At 45.9% G+C, this 20835-nt stretch overlaps 1 protein-coding gene across 1 annotated transcript in view; it reads left to right on the forward strand.

Annotated features, from left to right (window-relative positions):
- Positions 1–1834: 1834 nt before the first annotated feature.
- slc30a6 (solute carrier family 30 member 6) overlaps positions 1835–20835 on the forward strand; it is a 57650-nt gene continuing 38649 nt past the window's right edge. Inside the window, exons 1-4 of the mRNA XM_003455688.5 lie at positions 1835–2081; positions 3167–3213; positions 4525–4611; positions 14805–14889. Coding sequence (XP_003455736.3) covers positions 1898–2081; positions 3167–3213; positions 4525–4611; positions 14805–14889 — 403 coding nt within the window. The 5' untranslated portion in view covers positions 1835–1897. The remainder of the gene's footprint in view (positions 2082–3166; positions 3214–4524; positions 4612–14804; positions 14890–20835) is intronic.

Raw genomic sequence — 20835 nt, forward strand, 5'->3', positions numbered from 1 at the left:
GGGCCATCCTAAATGTTAAAACTAAACTGCCAGCATAGTGTCGGCACCAACCCAACATATCCTGAGTCCAACATGGTGGCACTGAATGTAAACAACAGTAAAACTACAACCTTTCAGTCTGTACTGCTGCTGTGTATTTTTGACTCACTAAATGAGCCACACACAGCGCAGTGATCGGGCTCTATCAATGAATCTGTTTTTTAAATGCAAAGTATTCTGCTGAACTGCCTGTGAGACCTGAATGTACGGTGGCCCTCAGAGGCCAAACTGACTGCAACTTAAGAAAACCTCAGCAAATAGAAAACTCTGCAAAATCACGTAAAACACAACAGAAATGGGCAAAAGAAAACAGAAACAGGAAAACTCTGCAAAAGCAGAAAGAAAGAAAAATGTGGAAAGAAAACAGAAGTGTTTCTGGGAGAACGATTTGACGGACCAGATGAAAAAGTGTGGCGGTGGATAATTTTTTTTTTATTGGCAGACGGCCAAAGAGTAAACTTCTAAAAGTAGGTACTGCGTTTAATCTCACTGATTTATGTAGAGATACAAATGTTGGCAAAGTCACGTGACATTAGTAATGTTAGTACTCAGTGCAGCTCAGGTTCCACTGGCTTTTAAAGCCTTTATGATGCACGCGTTCAAAGACTGGCGTTAACCTTACAGAGAGAGATGTTATGGATAAATAATGGCAGAATATCCACAAACGGAACAATCTGACACATCCACACAGGATGGGAATGCTGCCTAAACCGTGGCAGGAGGACCATGCACTCAGCTGAATATCACTCTAACAGTGACGCACAAACATCAGGGTCGATTACACTAATGTGAGTTTGGTTATTTTGCTGCCAAAGCTGGTTCTGCTGGTGGTGTCGAGCCAAACTGACATTTGTTTTAAGGAGAAACGAGCAGACAGTTCACCCGTTAAACTCAGTTTATTCACAGGAGCCATCCATCCAGCCAGTGTGGGAACATTTAGCTCTCATCTTATGTAGTAGCCCTAATACTAACACAAACAGGAGGTACTCTTTGTGCTGTTTTTGTACACCACCTGAGCCCGTCACCTTTCTGTCTGCACGTTTCCTTCTCTCTCTCTTTTTCTCTTTATTGTAAAATAAAAGTATGAACTTGTATTTGAATCATGCAGCTTATCACACATTTGATTTCAATGTGTGAGAAGTGTCCAGAGTCAGGACAGACTGATGACAATTTTCATGAGAATTTGCATATTAAAAATCATAAACTGACCTCCCAGCCCATTGTTCATTCAGTGGGCTGGTTTCAGTCATTGTGCAAATGTCCTGTTTATAAGGTTGGAAACCTGCAGTCAGCTGAGACTGAAGAACTCACCTGGATGAGTGACGAAACGTTTCTCCCACTGAAAATGTCCAGATAAACAGAATTAACCTTTTGCTATTTACTTACCTGGATGACTGAGCATGCATCAAGACATTTTTTCCTAGCTTTGTCGGGAACACGCTAACTCTGGAGTTCTGGGATCTGAGTTCAAAGGTATCTGGAACGTGACACAAGTCCCTAAATTTAAAGTCCCTACCCTCACCTCTACAAGCCGGCTTTTCCTTCATCATGCTCCCCTGTGACATGTTTGATTTGGCAAAGATTTTTTGCAGGATGCCCTTTCTCTCACTTTCTCTGGACTTGGAGCTCACACTAACAGTTTTTAATTTAAATATTTTAATTTCTAAAGTGTATGAAAAAAAAGCCTTGTCCCAAACGGTCTTCCGTACCTTGATCTGGAGAACAGCAGATCTGTAAATCACATGAGCAGCTCCTGTGTTCAGCGCTACCGCTGATCGGTGCTATGCAAATCTATGGAGTTGCGCATGCGCGGCGCAGCCAAAAGAAAGAACAGGCTGATGGGAACAGGAAGTCCAAAATGGCGATGGACGGAATGATGTCCACGTCCTCGGGTCTATCTTATCACAATGCCGGGGACTTTTACCCGAGAAAGTTCGGCCCGAAGCCGGACGTGGTGCCGTCCGGGGTGACGGAGAGGAAGGTGGGGCCGCTGGATAAACCGGACATGGTGTCGGTGGATGTCCTCAACATCAAGGATTCAGGTTTGTTATGCTAGCAGGCTAACGGCTAACAACACGTATTCAATCAGCTGCTCCGGAGTTTACCGGCTGAAACGACACTAGCACCGTGGCTAACGGCCGGTTTGAGTCAGTTAGACCTGTTGTCTTTTTTTGGTGACGGCTGTACCCGGATAATCCGTACATAGAAAGCAGTTTAACGTCTAAACGACGTATTTCCACTCCTCCACCGTCTCTGCTTCCTCTCCTTTAATGGAAAAAGGTGAAGCAGGAGTCCTCCGCCGGCTCCCGTGTTTCCCACAAGAGCTGGTAAATAATCAGCCTAACGTGACTCTTTTGGTCCTTCTTGGTGGATCCAGCAACAACCATCGCAGCTGTTAAACCAACAGGCTCATACTCTAGGGTTAGTCGTACCTTTCTGCTGGAAAAGGAGTCAGCAGAACCTGGTGGTAACTGCTCCATTTCATCTTAAAGAAAGACTCACTAATATCTGCTCACTTCACCTGTGAGGTATGTGTGCAGGTATTTTATAGGAAACTAGTTCCTTTTAGATGGAGAAGCTGCAGGAGACAGCAGGACATAAAAAGATTCTTCCATCTGCAGTCTCGAGGTTAATGTGAAATCAGCTGAAACATGCTCACCATGTTAATATCAGTTTGGACGTCTTGTGAATCATCAGATAAATCTTTTAAATTGTCAATGACTTGGATGAAAAACACCATGTTGCTGAAGAACAGCAGGGATCTGATCTGTGGAAAGCCCTGGTTAGATTACTGTGGCTGACCTGACTGTGTCTTTGCTACAAGCTGGAGGATCAGCACCTGCAGCAGGTGGAGAACTGGTTTATGTGCAGCTCTGATGAGTTAACGGAGGCTGCAGAGCAGAAAAAAAAAAGTACTGCAGCTTAAGATGTGGTTCTTCTGAGAACTAGTGTTGGTGAATGGCATCAAGTACCCCATCAGCTGTGACCCATCCAATCAAAAGCTCGAGAAACCTGAGACGGGGCAAACATTTCTGTCTGATAAGGCTGTAATCACACTTTTGAGTCCTTCTGTAGTCGTTGTGAGTCCTTCTGTAGTAACACACTGACTGATTTTTGTCGTCCACAGACGTCCCGATGCACAGGAAGAAGCACGAGCACGACACCTACGTCCTGGTGAGTTTCCTCTGAAGGTTTCAGAGTCATAGTTTCTCTTTTATGACTCCAGTGTGAAACTGGGCTGCGAAGGACAACTCAGGAGTTTCGTTCATGTTTTTGGGAACAAACTTTTAGGATTTGTAGGAGTTTGTAGAAAGAAGCTAGGCAAAGCTTCAATTAAATCTTTCGTGTCTGCTACAAAACAGTCATTTGTCAGGAAAATGCAAACATAAAATATTTAATTTAAAATGAACATTTTCTTTGGGGTAAAGTTTCTGCAGTGTTGTCTGTTGTTTTTCTGGGTTTTAGCTGTTTAGAGCACACGCTTGGAGTTTTAGGGTTTTACAGAGTTATATCTGGTTTTTATACATTAACAGCAGGTACATTCATCGTCTGAGGACATAGAAAAGCTGAAAACTGTTGGTTTGACGTTACTTGGTGTAACGTCAAAACATTTCTGTCTCAGGACCAACTTCTTTAAAACCTGCAGAATTTTAGCTGTAACCCTGTCTGCAATCTGGCCCACATTTTCAGGTGTTTTACAGCTTTCCTGCTGATAAAGAGCTCATGGCTGATTCATACTACACCAAAGTAACCGATAAACAGTTAAATGTTAGAATTAAAATTTTACAGAAAGACATTTTTCCATTTTCTACAGCAAATCTGTGTATCATGTAGAAAAGCTGAGAGGTGCTCTTTTTGTTATATTAACATGTCCCAGGATTTTAAATGTGCAGTGAGTCTTAAACTAATTTTTAAAACAGTTTTAACTTAAAAAAACCTAAACAGCCCATGAGGATCAGACTGGGCTTCGTGGATCTGACCCAGGATGATAAACTGAGCCCGACTTCAGTGTGATTTATTTTTGTGCAGTGTTACAGAGTCTCCGGTTCACCTGTGTGTTAATGCGATGCTACCAAACTGTACCGAATTCAAACAGGCCTTAAGCATCCCCCACACTCTCAGCAGAGCGCTTCTATTTAAGAACAAAACATATAAATGTAATAGACGCGCTGTGCTGAGTGTTGGGGCTGCTCTGCCTCTGTATGTTGGTTAGATTCAGTAGAATAAAACTCTGGTTTGAGTTGCTGTGCCTGGTTAAAGTTGGAGTCCTTTAAAGTGTTTGCTTAGAATAAAGTTGTTCTGCAGGTTATCAGGAAGCTGAAATAAATGTGCTACAACACGTGGCCACATGGTGGCAGTGTAGGTCAATGTTTGCCTGCTGCTCTGCTCTTCTAAACCTGATTGTAGTTTAATTTCACTGACAGCTGGACCGAGGGGTTGTATTTTGCTTCTGATGGCTCTTCCTCGTGTGCTTTGAATTTTCAGGGGACTATTCACCCATTCAGGAAGACGCACAGATCCGTCTTTGGGAAGCTTCTGCAGGAGTTCAGGCTGGTGGCCTCAGACAGACGAGTAAGTGATGAAACGTGTCGTGTCCTCTCCGGGCTTCGGTTGTTTGGCCTCCTCTCGTTTTCACTGAGCGGCGATCATCTGAAGGATCCTCACGTTATAATCCCGATAAGCTGGTTAGACGCTGTGTGTCATACGCTGAGCCCAGCCCAAACACCTCCTGTAATCCTGTTTTCCTGAAAGGTCACTGTGTTCCAGCAGGGGTGAAACCCTCAGAGGAAAACACCGTCATCCGTGAGCTGATTTCACGTTCTTTAGCTCGTTAAAGGTCCTCGGAGCGCCGTCAGAGCCTCTGTTCACCTGCTTCCTGCTGTCGTCTGTTTTGCTGCTGCTTTTCGGTAAAAGTTTAGGATATTCCTTCTGATTGGAAGATTAAACCGAGCAGAATTTAGGATTTAAGTAGCGAACCTTTCCCTCAAACTTTCATGACTCAACCTGTGACTCTGTGCAGTTTCAAAACCACCGAAATCTGTTCAGAAACCAGCTTTTGTTATTTGTTCCACACTCGATGAGCCGTGCAGGTAAAAACAGCCCTGTGGTGAGCTCTGCATGATTAACAGCTCAGAATAATCCTTCTTTGTCTTATACGGCACCCTCAGCTGAAACAAGCTGCTTTAGCTCCTCCTACCTCCAAAGACTTTCTTCTGACTGGCTGCTTTTGGAAAAATAAGGTTTGAAAAGCAGGTGGGTGGGGCTTCTGCACATGAGTATCTCTCTCTGACATCATAAAGACCCGTAAATAGAAAAGACTGAAACAGAGCGAGCTTTTTATTATGTGAAAGTTTAATCATGTTTTATGTGAACATGCAGCGCTGGGTGTTTTAACTGTAATGGTGCAAACTCACTGGGAATAACACACCTTATCGCAGATTGGGCTAACGTTTCATTTCTATAAACGTACGAACACACAGGAGCGAGATTTTCACCAGTGAAACCTTTGAGTTTGTGTTTGTGCTCCGTCAGACTGATATTTACATCTTTGAGCTGGCTGTGGCTGGTGGAGGTGAACAGTCTGTGTGCGGTGAAAACGACGATCGGAGTTTGTTTAAACATCGAAACGACGACCGGTCACAGGAAGTCTCAAATCACGAGGCCCTGGTGACTTCCTAAAGTCTGCATGTATGCGCTGAAGTGAGTGAAGAGGTCATCTGATTAAAGGATGTGTGGATATATTATGTGTTTTAATTTAAAGTCTCTTGTGTCACTGCTACCCGCCCTCGAATGACCAAATCACAGGCTGTAAAAGCAAATGGCACGCACTCACCAGCATCACCCACACCAGGAGGCGGCTAGTCTCTGTGGGTGGTCGTCGTCAGCCTGTCAGTTCATTTGGTCGATTACCACGCTCGGTCTGGATCCAGATAATCCTTTAACACCAAACTCCAGGCCTTTAAAACAACCCTCCATCAACCCTGGGAGGCTTCCACCACCTCTGACTTATTAATGGTGCTTCCAGCAGAGATCGCTGCTCGGTGACCAAATCTGAGCACATTCGACTCTGAAGTCTTGTTTCAGTTGAGTCTATTGAGTCTATGCTGTGGAGCTAAAAGAATAAAACATGAAGTGAATAAACAGTCATCAGAACTCAGTGCGGTTTAAAAGCCAGAGAATAAACAGGGAAAGAAAGACTGAGCAGAAATGGGAACACGCTTTTATCACGCTCAGGTTTGGGTTTCTTTCTCTGGGTCTACCCCGAGGTTTCCTCCCAGCTGGCTGTCCTCAGAAAACCTCCAAAGGGAGGCGCTCTGGATGCATCCGAATCAGACGCCTGAGCCGCCTCAGCTGGCTCGCTTTCAACACGAAGGAGCAGCAGATCTATTTTTAACTCCTCGGCTTATCTCGAAGGCCAGGTCAGGCTCGCAGGTGAGCGTTTAGCGTCCGGGCCTGAAATCATAAAGCCTGGCTCGGCACGGCCTGAAAACATGGATCCACGGCAAAGGTGAGGACTTGGCCCCTGTATTATTTTTAACACACATCAGATCAGTGCTCGGGGTCAGCAGATTCCCAAAGCCGAGGTATCGGTATCTAAGGACAATGGGAAAAAGTTGGATCGGTCCATCACAAAATGTGAAAACATCTCCAGCTGTAACAAGCAGAGTAATGCCAGTCTATTAAAAAACAGTGACATGAAATAAATAGACTGAATGGTCCTTTGGTTAATTCATGTATTGGGTTTCCTCAATCCTTCGCTCTCACTGAAATCCAGCTGTCCTGGCTCCTAAATCTGAGCAGCTTGAACTAAATGCTAACTCTGTTAAGAGCTGTGTAGTGCAAATGTCAGTGCTTCAGACATCGCACGCGCACACGTAGCTTGTGTTCAGGCCTTGTTTTCCTGCTTCTGGCTCCCGCTGCAGCCTCTGGTTCACGCCGCCTGCTGTAGGCGTCTCGTCGGCATCTCTCGCCCTTCCTGCAACACGACTTTAAATTCTTCTTCTGCGATTCCCCCGTACACATAAATTAAATATTCAACAACAACAACAACATAAAAACAGGGAGCAGAAACAGAGATTGTCCTGATTCCTGCTTATAAATAAAAATACAATTAGAGTGCATTAAGAAAAAGTAGAGCCAAAACAAAACGGGGACAGATGTGGAGCTAAAAATGTTTCAGAACAGGACAAAAAAAGCAAAAACACTGAAGGCATGGTAATGAATGCGAAAGGATTAAATCTGTGTGTGTGTGTGTGTGTGTGTGTGTGTGTGTTATTGTGCTATAATCCACTTTGGCGATGCACTAGCAGGGGGTCCGGCCTCCCCGTAGAGCCCGGGATTGGATTACGCGGTGTCGTACACGGCTTAGCGACCAAACACGGTTCAAAGCAGCGAAAGTTGAGACGTGCTTCCTCAGCGCCTCGCCTCCAGTCTCCGCTTACATCTCCTGTTTGTGCAATAAAGTTCCTCAACATCTGATTTGAGGTTTTATCAGCACGATGCAGATATTTTTACTGATCGCTGAAATCTGCAGGTTCATGCCATAAATGTCGACATTAGGTCTGTGAAACGAAGTCTGCGTCAGACTCTCGCTGCCTGAATGTGCCTCAAAGTGAACGCACGTCCTGCACCACCTGGATGATGGCCTTTGTTTCCTAATATCAGTCAAGTGGTCATGCAAAGGTGGTTACCAACTGGAAAAGTCAGCGGCGGATCTCCCAGTCCGACTACGAGTTCATGTGAATCAGAATCAGAATACTTTATTGATTCTGATTCACATGAACTCGTAGTGGGACGAGGCACAAACGGCGTCTGTGTGTGATGATGGGAAAAGAGTTGTATGTAGATGTAGTGGAGAGAAGCAGTGTAAGGCTGTGAGTGTGGCTCAGTGAAACCCAGGACAGTCATTTAGAAATAAAGTTTTATTTCAAAAAGAGACAGCAAGACTTTGCCAGGTAATAGACGTATCCAGTGGTTTAAATGGAAGGAATCACCGTCACCAAATTGTCATCACCTCCACCGGTGCGAGCGGCCAGTTTGATGTCTTTTTGGTTGGTGGCTTTGGGCTTGGTTGAAGACGCAAGCGTATGATCGTGTCACCTTTGACCAGCGTGTTAATGACACATCCGTACACAAGCTCACAGATTCCGATTTTATATACCGGTGTGCTGCAGATGTTCAAAAAGATGAACCCTTCTGTTAAAAAATAAAAACACTTCTTAATGCCTTTGCTTCTGGTTTTGACTTCTTCCTTTCACATGTGTGGTAGATCGTCTGAGTGGCGACACCTATTGTTCAGGAGAATACTGCAGCAGCTACCTGCGGCTTCACGGCCAACAGAAATGGATGTGACTGTGTGATGACGCTACTGTCAGACTCTTCCAGCTGTATCTTCTGCTGTCACCCATTTCCTTTAATTCCCAACATCAGAAAAACTGAGCGTTAAAAATGTTCCCATTCAGCGATCAGTGCGGCTCTCCTCCCAGCTGTTACATTAAAATGAGGATTTACAAGGTGCAGAACTTAAAGGGGCGCTGTCTGAAGTTTTTCTACAACGTACAAATGATGGAGGAAAATCAGCAGCACTGAAGTCAGGCTAGTTCGAATGTAAAGGTAGGTGGCCAGAGAGATGATGCAGTCCTGATCAAAAGTTTAAAACCACCTGAAAATGGCCAAAATTCATATTTTGCATGGTTGGATCGTAACAAGGTTCCAAGTAGAGCTTCAACAAGCAACAAGAAGAAATGGGAGTGAGACGAAACATTTTTTTGAGCATGAAATTTATTGAAAACAACGCTTAAACTGAAACGGGCTGTTTTACAGCTGATCAAAAGTTTAGGACCACGTGTCTTTAAATCTGTGCAAAAATGTGGATTTATTGTCATTTCCTGTCAGGTAGTCACACTGTCATGACGTCCTGATGGCAAAGGTAAACAAACGTTCCCTTTTTGAACATGGTCGGGTTGTTGAACTGCATAAACAGCGTCTCTCGCACGCACCATCACTGCTGAGGTGGGACGCAGTAAGATGGTCATTTGGACTTTCTTAAAGGATCCTGAGCCGTTGGCTGTCTGTCGAGACACTGGACGACCCTTGACCCAAACTCAGGCCGTTACTGGTGCCGACTGCAGCCCCATAAACATCAGACGGCATCTGAGACTGAAGGGCTTCAAAACCAAAAAAACGTCTTCAGAGCTTCGTCAAGACAAACGACATCACATGGCGGGAAGAAGATGCTGAAAATGCACCAAACGTCAGCTGAGGGGGGGTTGGGCCGTCCCAGCTGGGGGGACAGGGGCGGGTACACCTGGACAGGTCGCTAGTCCATCACAGGTCAAAGAGAGACAGACAACCAGTCACATTCACAGCTACAGACAATTTAAAATCACAAGTTTAGCTGAATGTGCATGTGTTCAGACCGATTTCAAACCCAGGACCGTCTCGCTGTGATGCACCGGTGCTAACCACTGGACCACTGTGCCACAAAGACCACCTGGAGATACCGTGAACGGTGCTGACGAGATCCTCCTCCAACACAGGAGGAGACTTTAGACCTGGGATGAAGAAGTGGAACTGAAGAAGCTTCTCGGATGAGGGTCAAACGTCTTCAACCAACTTAAAGAAGTCCAGACGCTTTTCTTTCCAAGCTCCTTAGACTACGATGACCTGGATGACTGAGAACCTTCACAGACAAGTGGAAAGCTTCTTGCAGTTCTTCCTCAGCACATGGTTGCGGAGCTGCATCGACGTTCTGGCAGCAAAATGTCCCGACGAAGCTGAACAGGGACATCGGGAAGGACACGACTGCAGGATGGCAGGCTTCAAACGAGCGGGAAAACTCGTCTGCAGTCGCCGCCGCTTCATTATGTAAGTGGGTTTATTTTGAGAGGAGAACACTGCCACCCTGGAGACAGCGAGGCCTGACGGCGTGGTCTGAGCGCCGCACTGAGGTCATTGGAGGTCACTCCTTGTGTTTTAATTGCCACCGAAAGCGAGCCTCAGTAGGTTTCGCCACACACAAAAAAATATCCCACAATCCTGCACAAAGTCTCGAGACTGGTGTGAGTCACACCTCTGCTCGCCGCGATGACACACATGTGCCTGGCGCTACGTGGTGATGCCGTGGTGCGCCACGGTGCTCACTGATGATGTAATTGGGCCTGGCATCAGCAGCAACTCGGGAATTTAATACAGTACCTGGTGACTGACCCTCTGTGGCTCTGTCACTCCAGTGTCACATGTAGCCTCAATAAGCTGGCACGCTGTCACGCTGCCGCCGGACGGTCGGGCGAGGCCGCCACCGGACAAACGGGGGCAGCAGAGCATTGCAATGTGGCCGCCGTGCGCTCTCCCCTGGGCGCTCTGCGTACGTGGAAGGAAGCGGAGGTGGGGGGATGTTTTGGCTCGAGTGCTGTCTCTGTGTTTGCACACACTCACTCACACACTCTCTCTCTCTCTCTCACACACACACACACACACACACACACACACACACACACACACACACACACACACACACACACACACACACTGAAGGTCTCCCATGCCTGTCGCTGGCTAGTGCTGTCACCAGACGCCCCGACGCTGTCATAACACAGCACACCACAGTAATTGTAGATTTCACAGCACTCGGCGCTCCCCACCACGGCATATGACTCCAACACGAAGTGACAGGCCAGGACACAAACACACAGTCGCTCGCCCGCCTCGCTCCATTTCCCGTTTCTCTCCCCTCTGACACACACAGGCGTGCACACACACGCGCACACGCAGCCTGGACTCAAGGTTTTTTCTCTTCATTGAAAATTCTGCTGATTGCACATCCAGGCTGAGGGAACGGGCTGTACTCACAGTAAAAACACTGAACGTTTACCTGCGGACTTATTTCTTGGAGTTGTGTCACCTTCGTGTGTTTCCCCATAAAACCCACAAAGATTTAAACGCGCCTTATGTGCTTTTTTAAAAAAAAATGCTTTTTATTAAGGTTAAGATCGAGATATTTTATTTGTCATTGTAGGAAGACGCAGTTGAATTTCTTTTGACTCTTAACTAAATGCAAAGGATAAAAGTAGCTGTAAAGCAAATTGTAACAATAAAAGCTTTATGCAAACAATAGGAATATGTCTCTTGCCCCTTCTTATTTGTCTGAGCTTCACCCTTACGTGCTGTCGAGTGCTCTTAGATCAGCTAACCAGGCTGACTGTCCTGAAGACGTTTTATAAATCCTGAGGAGACGGAGCCTTTGCAGTGTTGGCTCCTATAATGAGGAACGAGCTGCCTCTGGAGGCCAGGCAGCTCCATCCCTTTTCTCCTTGGCTTTTAAACCAGTGTGAGTTGTCATCTGTGTTAAACTTCTTACCTTTTTATGCACCTGTACTGATTTATTCTTGTATTCTTGCTCTCTTATATTTTTTTCTTTTTGTTTTTGTACAGCACTTTGGTCAGCTGTTCTGTTGTTAAAATAGAAAGTGAAGTACAAGTATTGTTTTGGTATAATAAGTAAGATAATCTTCTCAATTCAATTTTATTTACACAGCACCAAATCACAGCAACAGTCGCCTTAAGGCGCTTTATACTGTAAGGTAGACCCTACAATAATAAACACAGAAAAACCCAACAATCATATGACCCTCTATGAGCAAGCACTTTGGCGACAGTGGGAAGGAAAAACTCCCTTTTAACAGGAAGAAACCTCCGGCAGAACCAGGCTCGGGGGGGCGGGCCCATCTGCTGTGACCGGTTGGGGTGAGAGAAGGACGACATTGGTTTAACAGCAGGATTTTCTTTGAGTCAAGTTGGATGTTCCCTTAAAAAATCCCAAAGGTTTCCTGTTGGGAATAACGTCCAGTAATCACTAATGTCGCCACGTTACCGGCTCCCAACACAAACTATACATGAGGACAGAAGCTAACACTGCTGTAGCTTTCTCAGGTAATGTTGAGCCACCATGACACATGGAGTTCCACAAGGGCCTGCTTTAGGGCCTAATTTTTGTCTTTATACATCCTGCCGAGGGCTCGCAAAATCGCTAGCCCGACGTCCCGGGGCTAGTGATTTTTCCAGTCGGGCTACCAAAATCTATCACAGCCCTGCCCGTCGGGCTATCATAGGAAGGAAAAATATATGTCAATGCTTTTGCATTGACATATATCCCTAAGGGCAGGGATAGCTCAGTAGGTAGAGTGTCTGCCCCGTGATCGGAAGGTCGGGGGTTCGACCCCACTGAACGGCTACCCTGAGGTACCCCTGAGCAAGGTACCGCCCCTACACACTGCTCCCTGGGCGCTGCACTGGTGGCTGCCCACTGCTTCACTGGGTGAATGGGTTAAATGCAGAGGAGTAATTTCCCTTCGGGGACTAACACAACACACTTTACACACTTTACACTTTACACTTCTTTCGGAAATGTAGCTAGGAAATTATGTCATTGGCATCGGTGAGCCACTGTCGATATGTGACATATTGAAATCGTGTTTGAATTTGCGCTTGTTTTTTGCCTTCACTCGTCGACATCATCTTATCACTCATTAGCTTACTATTCAAACCTGACAACTGAAATCTCCCGCAGCAAACTTAAACATGTGAGAGGTTGATTGCGCAGAGAATCGCTGACCGTTATGTGTCCATGTGTAAAAGCAGCAGGATATATATTTTAGTTCTGCTGAGCCAAATAAGACAGGTCAGGGTGAAGAAGGGGCAGCCAAAGAAAAGCCGACCACAAAACGGAAAAGTTTTGACAAATCAGACTATGAGAGAAAAAGAAAGCTCAGCTTTTTTGGTTTCATGGACAAAAGAATTTCTGTGGCTGCAATATGACGAGCTAAATAACATCATGTTCTGCCGGGTGTGTTGTTGGTTTTCCCTTGATTTCTGAGTCGACAAGCGCCTTTGTTACTGGGACCAGTAAGTTTAAGAAAGACCCCATCAGAATCCATGAGAAATGCATTGTTGCTCAGTCTGCAGTATCTGTCCCAAAACAAACTCCAATTGCAAAGAACATACTAAAAATAAACCTGAAAAATCTGTTTAGAACAGCGTACTATGTTGCAAAGAGTGAACTCTTTTTTATTCGGGCTACTTAAATTTATTTTGGGCTACCAAAAACTGAAGAGTGCCTGCCCAAAGGGCTACGAGGGATTTTGAAATTTTGCGAGCCCTGCTGCCTATGGGTCTCCTGGTGCGTATCATTAAATGCTAAGAAGCACAGAACTGTGTAAAAGTCTTGAGCCAACCCATCATTTTTTTATGTGTTGCTTAAAAAATGGGAAATAGATGCAGTAATTTATTGAAACATGCAAACATACATGGAAATACTGACAGCCGCCCTTCCACGAGACATTTCTAAGGAGGCTTCAGTCAACAGTAGACGATCAGCTGAAGGTCCAGGTCATCTCTCATCTGTTGCAAATAAAAAGGAGAAGAAGAAATTCTTCTTCTTTTGTGCTCCATATGTTTTCAGCTAACAGCTCTTTGGGAATCACCTTGGTGCAAAAATACTATTTTATGTCAGATTTTAACATTTTTCATGGATTCTACTAAAGAAATGGAAACACCTGCTGGTAACTGGTGCTCAGTTGTGTGTAGACATAACACTAAATCATCCTTTGAGTTTGAAGCTATTTATGCTTGAATGAGTCACAGGTAGTGGTTTCATGTTTAATAAACATGAAACTGCTGTGAAAATGATCAAGTACAACGACTGCACTAAAAATGAGTGAAAAAGCAGCCAATGTCCAGAGAACAACTTAAAAATACCTTCAGATAATCTGGAGAACTATTTTTCAAGACCTGTTTAAGAATTACAAGACAGTCTGGCTCCTTAGAGGCAAAATATAAAGAAAATATAAAGAAATGAGGCATGGCTCAGGGCTGTATACGCTTGGTGTTCTGGTTCATTTATTTCTCTGTTTGGAATAAGAGGCTCGGACCTGCAGATGTTCCTGACGGGCAGAGCTGCTCTTTGTCATCACCGAGCCCGTTTCCTGCTCTCGCGCTCTGAATGTGACCTTCCTCTGGGCTCGTGTTTCTGATTCAGACCTCAGCGAGCGTGTCCTGCCGCACGGCCAAGCCTCATTCACTCAGAGCGTTTACTTAAATCTCACCGAGCTCAGAGCAGCAGGACTGCAGGTGGGAAACTCACCCTCTCTGTCCAAGAGCCAAAACCAGCAGCTCCCAGTCCGACTGGAGCTCTGATCGCCTGTCAGAGGAGAGGCGTCTGCAGGACATCCTGCATCCCTCGTTGAAACACTGACAATGACTGAGTGGTTGAGAAGTGATTAAGCCTAAGTTAAGTTAATAAAAAAAAAATATCTTGTGTCGCTCTGAGTTTGGTTTGGTTTGCTGAGCGTCAGCTGATCAAAGCCTGGCTCTGATCAGCTGACGCTGCTCCTTGCTCGCGGGATGCTAAGATGTCTGAGTAGCGCTGGTGTTCCTTCTTGTTTATGAACCTTTGTGTTACCATTGCATGTTCTAAAAAGATTTGCCTCACGTATTTTAGCGTGCAAATAAAGTTAAAATGATTGTATCTGTTCTGCTTCACATGGTTAACCACACTGATCCATCGCAGTCACTAAAAAGCTTCAAAACAGTGAATTTCTTTAGCACTATGAGTGAAATAAAGTCCCTCGTGCCTCTCGTCGATGTGATGCTGATTAAAGGACTGTTTGTTGGTATGACGGGGCCTCTGCAGGACCTCGACCCGGAGCTTGAGCCGCTGCATTCGCCGCTCTCTGACGGCTTTCTTGTTTGTTTGTTGTCGTTTGCAGTCGTGGAGGATCCTGCTGTTCGGGGCGCTCAACCTGCTGTGCACCGGCTGTCTGCTGATGTGGTGCAGCTCCACCAACAGCATGGGTGAGCACGTGCACACACACACACACACACTCACTCAGAGTCTCGGACGTTAACCGGCAGAGATACCTGTCGACACACCGTAAACAGATTGACACACACACACACGGGGAGGATCGTCCCGCCGCAGGGGGTCAGGCTGATCCTGATGCTGCTGTATGCGTGTGTCTGAGGCGGCGGCAGCGGCGGGGAGGTCACCTCAGTTAAAATATTGCACTTTAAAGGGCATGTTGAAGAAACGGAGTCCTTCACAGCGTCTGCTTTCGCCCTCCGGTGCTACAACACAGAGAACACATCTGTCATATTGACAGGCACGCTTTATTTTTTCCTCTCCAGACTCGGCAGCACAGCAGAGCCGTTCCACCTCATAGCTCTGTCCTCGCTGTATATGAAAGAGGCAGGTTTACATCAGCTGCAGTCTCAAAGCTGTGCAGACGGAAAGGAGGCGTCTGCTCACAGGTCGGTGGATTCATAGATCAGTGGGAGTGATGCCGAGGAGCGGAAACATTTCCAAAAGCTTGAAAACACGCGTGAAATATTGGTTGTCACAGCTTAAACTGGTGTGAGTGTTACGAGCTCAGGTTTGATTATTTAGTGTTTGTGCTGATGCTCCGTCTGCCTCCAGCCGCGGGGTGAGGCGGCGTGTTTATGGTCAGCGAGGCCCGTGTACGCCACCAACATTAAATCCTCTCAGGGATCCATCGCTCAGAAAAACGCCACCATGAAAAGAACAACATGCAACTTTATCCCCCGCTCTGCCTGCAAATACTGCGGCATCAGACACGCACGCACACACACGGGTTGGTGGCGTCGGGTGTCGCACAGACAGGAAGCAGAGAACAGAGGTATCGAACAAACAGGGGAAGGCGACACCGCTGTCGATACTCGGCCCCGAGGAGAACAACGGGCGCAGACAGCGGGCCGGTCTCAACGCTGTCAGACAGTCCTCTGCACGGAGGAAGTCTCCTCTGACCTCAGCAGCAAACACAACTTTAACCCAGGTTACGAGGAAGTACGACACGGGCTTGTGTTTATGGATGCAGACTTCGAGAAAAAGACAGCGACGCTCACGCTGTGGCGTCCGGTACAGTCGTGTTTGTTGGGCGACGTTTGTGCAGCTCGTGGTTCCAGTCCAGGCTCCGCCCCTTTTTATGGCGTGTAAAAATAAATTCCCTGATTGTATTTAGACTGATGCTGCTTACATTTAACTAAAACTGGTCTAAACACAAAAACTGAGGCGTAAAAACATTTGTGATGTGTACAGCAAAACCAACCAAGTAAAATATAAAGAATACGTTCTCTGAACTCCGACACTGGAAAAATCCTTCCTCCTAAAAACTCTGCTGTCCGTCTGGTATCTGAGAGACAGTGTTCTTCATCATTCTTTCATTCCCGACGTCATCAGCGCCGAAAACATCAGATGTTTTAGACTTAATACGCTCCATCAGTACTTCTGTCACTGACGCAGAGAATCAGAACGATGTCGGTGATTTCTGACCTTTGCTCCAGTGTCATTTAGACAAAATGGATGTAACCTGCATACGAGCAGGGGTCATGGACAGGCTGTTGGATGGGGTCAGGCAGGAGTCTCTGTGGACTGCGGTGTGAGCGAGGCAACGCTGTGATGTGGAGCGAGAGCAGGGAGCGGGTGGAGGTGTGCTCTGGAGAGGAGAGGAGTGAAAGTCGGTGGAAGAAAGGTGAACATGCGAGGAGCAGAGGTGGTGAGGGTGGATGAGTTTAAATACCCTGGGTCAACCATCAAAGTGAGTGCGGGGAGGGTGGAGCGGGTGGAGATGAGGGTCAGGGGTGATTTAAGACAGAAAGGGAAGGTTTAAAGATGTCAGTGAGACCTGCAGGAGGAAAAGATGATCACTTTACATCATATTTATTATTGGCTTTAAATTTGAGCTCATTGAGTGATTTTTTTATTTTTGCCAAACTATTCAGATTTATTTATGCTAATTAGTTATCAGCTGTGTTTTTTTATGTGCTCCTTTAATTTGCACTGTGTGTGTGTGTGTGTGAGAGAGAGAGAGAGAGAGAGCGGTTAAACAATCTGAACTGAGGTACGATCCTATCATTTTCACATTCTATCAGCTACAAAAGCCACACACTGTGTGTGTGTGTGTGTGTGTGTGTGTGTGTGTGTGTGTGTGTGTGTCAGATCCAATGAGATCTCCTCCTGTCCTTAGCTGTTGGCTAATGACCCTGATGATGTGGAGCGTTCACTGTTTATCTTCCACCTCATTAGTTTGAGGCCAACACACACACGCACACACACACGTACATGTATGAGGCGTGGATGCACAGACCCTCACAGGTTCACACCTACACACACTCATTTTTTTAAATTTTCAATTTTACGGGTGCAAAAAAAGGTTTGCTGAGATTTTCAGAGCTGGACACAGAGCTGTGATAGTGATGTGTGTGTTCAGGCCCACAGGAGCATCACAGGAGCATCACAGGAGCATCACAGGAGCATCACAGGAGCATCACAGGAGCATCACAGGAGCATCACAGGAGCAGACTTAAGCTCAGTTAAATCATGCCAACATTCTCAATGATGTCATGCTTGGAGACAAATTTAATGCCTCATTTACAGGCGACTTATTGGACAAGTTTATTCAGTTTAACTTGGAGTAATTCACAGATTAATTTGCTCGTACTTCACTGCAGCTGCTGGTGTTTTCTGGTGCATTTGAAATAAAATGTGTACATCCAGCGCCTGTGGTGCAGAGACAGCCTTTCATTTAAATGGAGCATAAGCCACATACATGTCAGTCCCCACACACACACAGGCGGACATGTCCCCGCTGACCTCCCTTTGCAAACACTCTTTAGCTCATGACTAACGGCTTAGCTGACGTTTAAATACACACTATAGATTTACAGCCATGAGAGGACGGTATGTTCTCCTCCACAGTCACTGCTTCCTGAACTTTTACCCTAATCTCAGCCTAATCTTACTTCATCCTAACCTAACATCACATCTACGCAAAAAACAGAAGAAATGAGGGTGGTTCAGGACTTTTGCACAGCACCAGATAAACCCGTGTCAGGGTGGTCTACATAACCACATAACTGTAAGAAACAGCAATGATGTCACTGCAGAACCTGGTTTAAATGTTGGAGAGGAGCAGCTATTCAAAGCTAAATCACAGGGAAACATTACAGCTGGTTTTTCATTTGTTACCTTATTGTCATTGTGAAAGCAGAAAGAAAGCAGTCAGTGCTAACCTCAGGTTGTGTGTAACTGCGGCACAGATACAGAGACTATAACGTGATCCCACAAATGATAAAATATACATCAAATAAATCAAATGTGATGTGAATGTTCAGTTTAATGCAGGCTCCGTCAAAGATGCTTAAAAAGTAAATTCATAGGTTTAAAAATGGTTTAATACAAAGTACAGGCATCAACAGTGCTGGACGAAACCATCTCCATGACACAGAAGAAGTCGAACTAGGCCCGCGCTGTACCATTGTGATCAGTACCATTTTATACCACAAGATGGCGCAGTGCTGTAATTTTTATTTGCCCCGGGTGTTTTTGAGGAGGACGTTCTTTACAGTTTTTAAATGAAACCTGCGGCACACGAAACGTCACCACACTGGTGAAACTCTGCCCCCTGCTGGTGAAAGTTTTAGTTGAGCACTGCAGAGGGAAACTACAAAAAGCTCCTTTAAATGTGAGAGCTCAGACTGTGTGTGTGTGTGTGTGTGTGTGTGTGTGTGTGTGCGCGCACGCTGTTTAAGCAGCCGGTGTTGCATTGTTGCTGAAACTTAATCTGATGATGATTCTTCAGATCTGTGTGTGTGTGTGTGTGTGTGTGTGTGTGTGTGTGTGTGTGTGTGTGTCCATATCAAATTGTGCAGTGAACTACTGGATCGTTTTTCAGCTTTCTACAAAATGAAGACATCAGCTCTTTGTCTCTGTCTCACACACACACACACACACACACACGCGCACACACACACCCCGTCTCTCCCTCTCTGTTTCCCTGACAAACACACACTCCTCAGCACTTACCTGAACTCACCACCTCCTCTCTCTCTCTCAGCCTCTCTCACCCCCGCCTGGCTCAACCACCTGACCCCACCCTCCTCCCTCCTCCCAGCTCATGGCTGCTCCATCTTTCAGAGGCTCTTCAGGTTTTCCTCCTCCTTTCTCAGAGTTGGGCCTAGTTGCATGTGCACGTCTGTTTGCTGCGAGGCTTCCCAGACTGAATAAACTGTCACTGTATTCCCTGCAGCAGCTCCTGAGCCTCTCGTCTCTTTATGCAGTTCTTTGACTTTCATTTATTTATTTCATAGCACAGATGTCCCCTAAAAACACTCTGCAGTGGTCATCCTCGGCCTCTCCAGGCTTTCATTAGCACGTCTTTGAGCTCAGTTTTTAAAAACGTGCAGTGTGCACTGATCATTTGATGGCACTGATTCGAGTGTTTGGACCCAGAAATGGTTTCTGATGGCAGACCATACTTATGGATTTATTTAAAATAACTGCTGTCTTTAAAAGTGCCAGGGTGGTGGTGGTGGTGGTGGTGGTTCGTACCCTGCCTGAGATCTTCACCCGTACTGTCAGTCCTACTCTCAGTGCAGATGTGCAGTTTGGATCCTGTGCGATGGCTGAGCAGCTGAATATTTCACCGAATTAACATTTCTAAAATCATATAACCCACGTTACCGCCCAGGTTCACTATATAGTTTAAATATTGTGATTGCCTAGATGCCTGAATGTGTGTATATGTGTGTGTGTGTGTGTGTGTGTGTGTGTGTCTCCAGCTGTTTTTCGGCCCAGAGCAGCTCAGAGAAACCAGGTCAAGTGTCTGTTCAACAGACGAATAAACACACGTCCTCCTCCTCCGTCCTCGGGAGAGATGAAGACTGAGCCTGTGTGAAGAGAGAGTGTGTGTGTGTTTGATTGATTAGAATTTTCTAATTCCTTTTTAATTTGAGACAGGCGATGAAAAGAATCCGATGTTTCCTGGAGTTTTGTTTTAAATTCGAGTAGAAAAAAAGGTTTTCATGCACCGACTTCAGAAGTTGGAATGTTTCAGTCGTGTTTTCGGCTGTTGCAGTGTTTGTGTGCATATCCATGAGTTTGTTTGTTTGTTTCTCATCCCGACACGGTTGAGTGCACACATGTGATCTGTGTGTGTGTGTGTGTGTGTGTGTGTGTGTGTGTGTGTTGTCCCCAGGCCCTCGGTGTTCCTGTGTGTCAGAACACAGCTGGTGAAGCAGTTCGTCCCACGGGGCCTTCAGTACAGCCAACACACACACATTTGCTGTAGCTGTGTGTGTGTGTGTGTGTGTGTGTGTGTGTGGGAGATCCACTCCTCTTGCTCCCCAAACAGCCACCACATGTGCTCTTGGCTCTTCGTATGAGTCGATCTCCTAAACACACTGATGATGTCTGTGAATGTGCTCCCAGGGGATCCCACCTTTAAAGGCACAGTCCGCTGCAAACTGCAGTCACTTCATTACAATGACGGCTTGTTTGGGTTCAGACTGCAGGAATTTTAAGCAGGACTGGACTGATTCGACTGTATGTGCTCCATCTCCACCTTAACGTGTGGGCCGGCCTCAACCAAACATGTAGGATTAATGTGCCGCCGCCTGTTTCGAGCAGCCGTCCGTCCCACACGGAGACAAACTTAGAGGGGAAATCAGAACCAACATGCAGGGTACCAACGCTCGCTTCTGTTCCTGAGACATGGAGCTGCTTATTGAAACTACGACAGATCCCACCATACGGAGCTCCACCCCGGTCATTAAAAACAGATTTGGGAGAAATCGGAAAACTGATTTTTTTCAGTTTTTCTGTCCTGAAAGTTCCATGTGACTGTTTCCTGTACTTTATGGAACCACGAGGACTCAGAAATACTGGAAAATGATTGAAAAGCACAAAAATTCAGCCTGTTTTCATTTTAAATGAAGGTCAGATTT

The sequence above is a fragment of the Oreochromis niloticus genome, linkage group LG13 (assembly GCF_001858045.2).
Source record: "Oreochromis niloticus isolate F11D_XX linkage group LG13, O_niloticus_UMD_NMBU, whole genome shotgun sequence".
NCBI lineage: Eukaryota > Metazoa > Chordata > Actinopteri > Cichliformes > Cichlidae > Oreochromis > Oreochromis niloticus.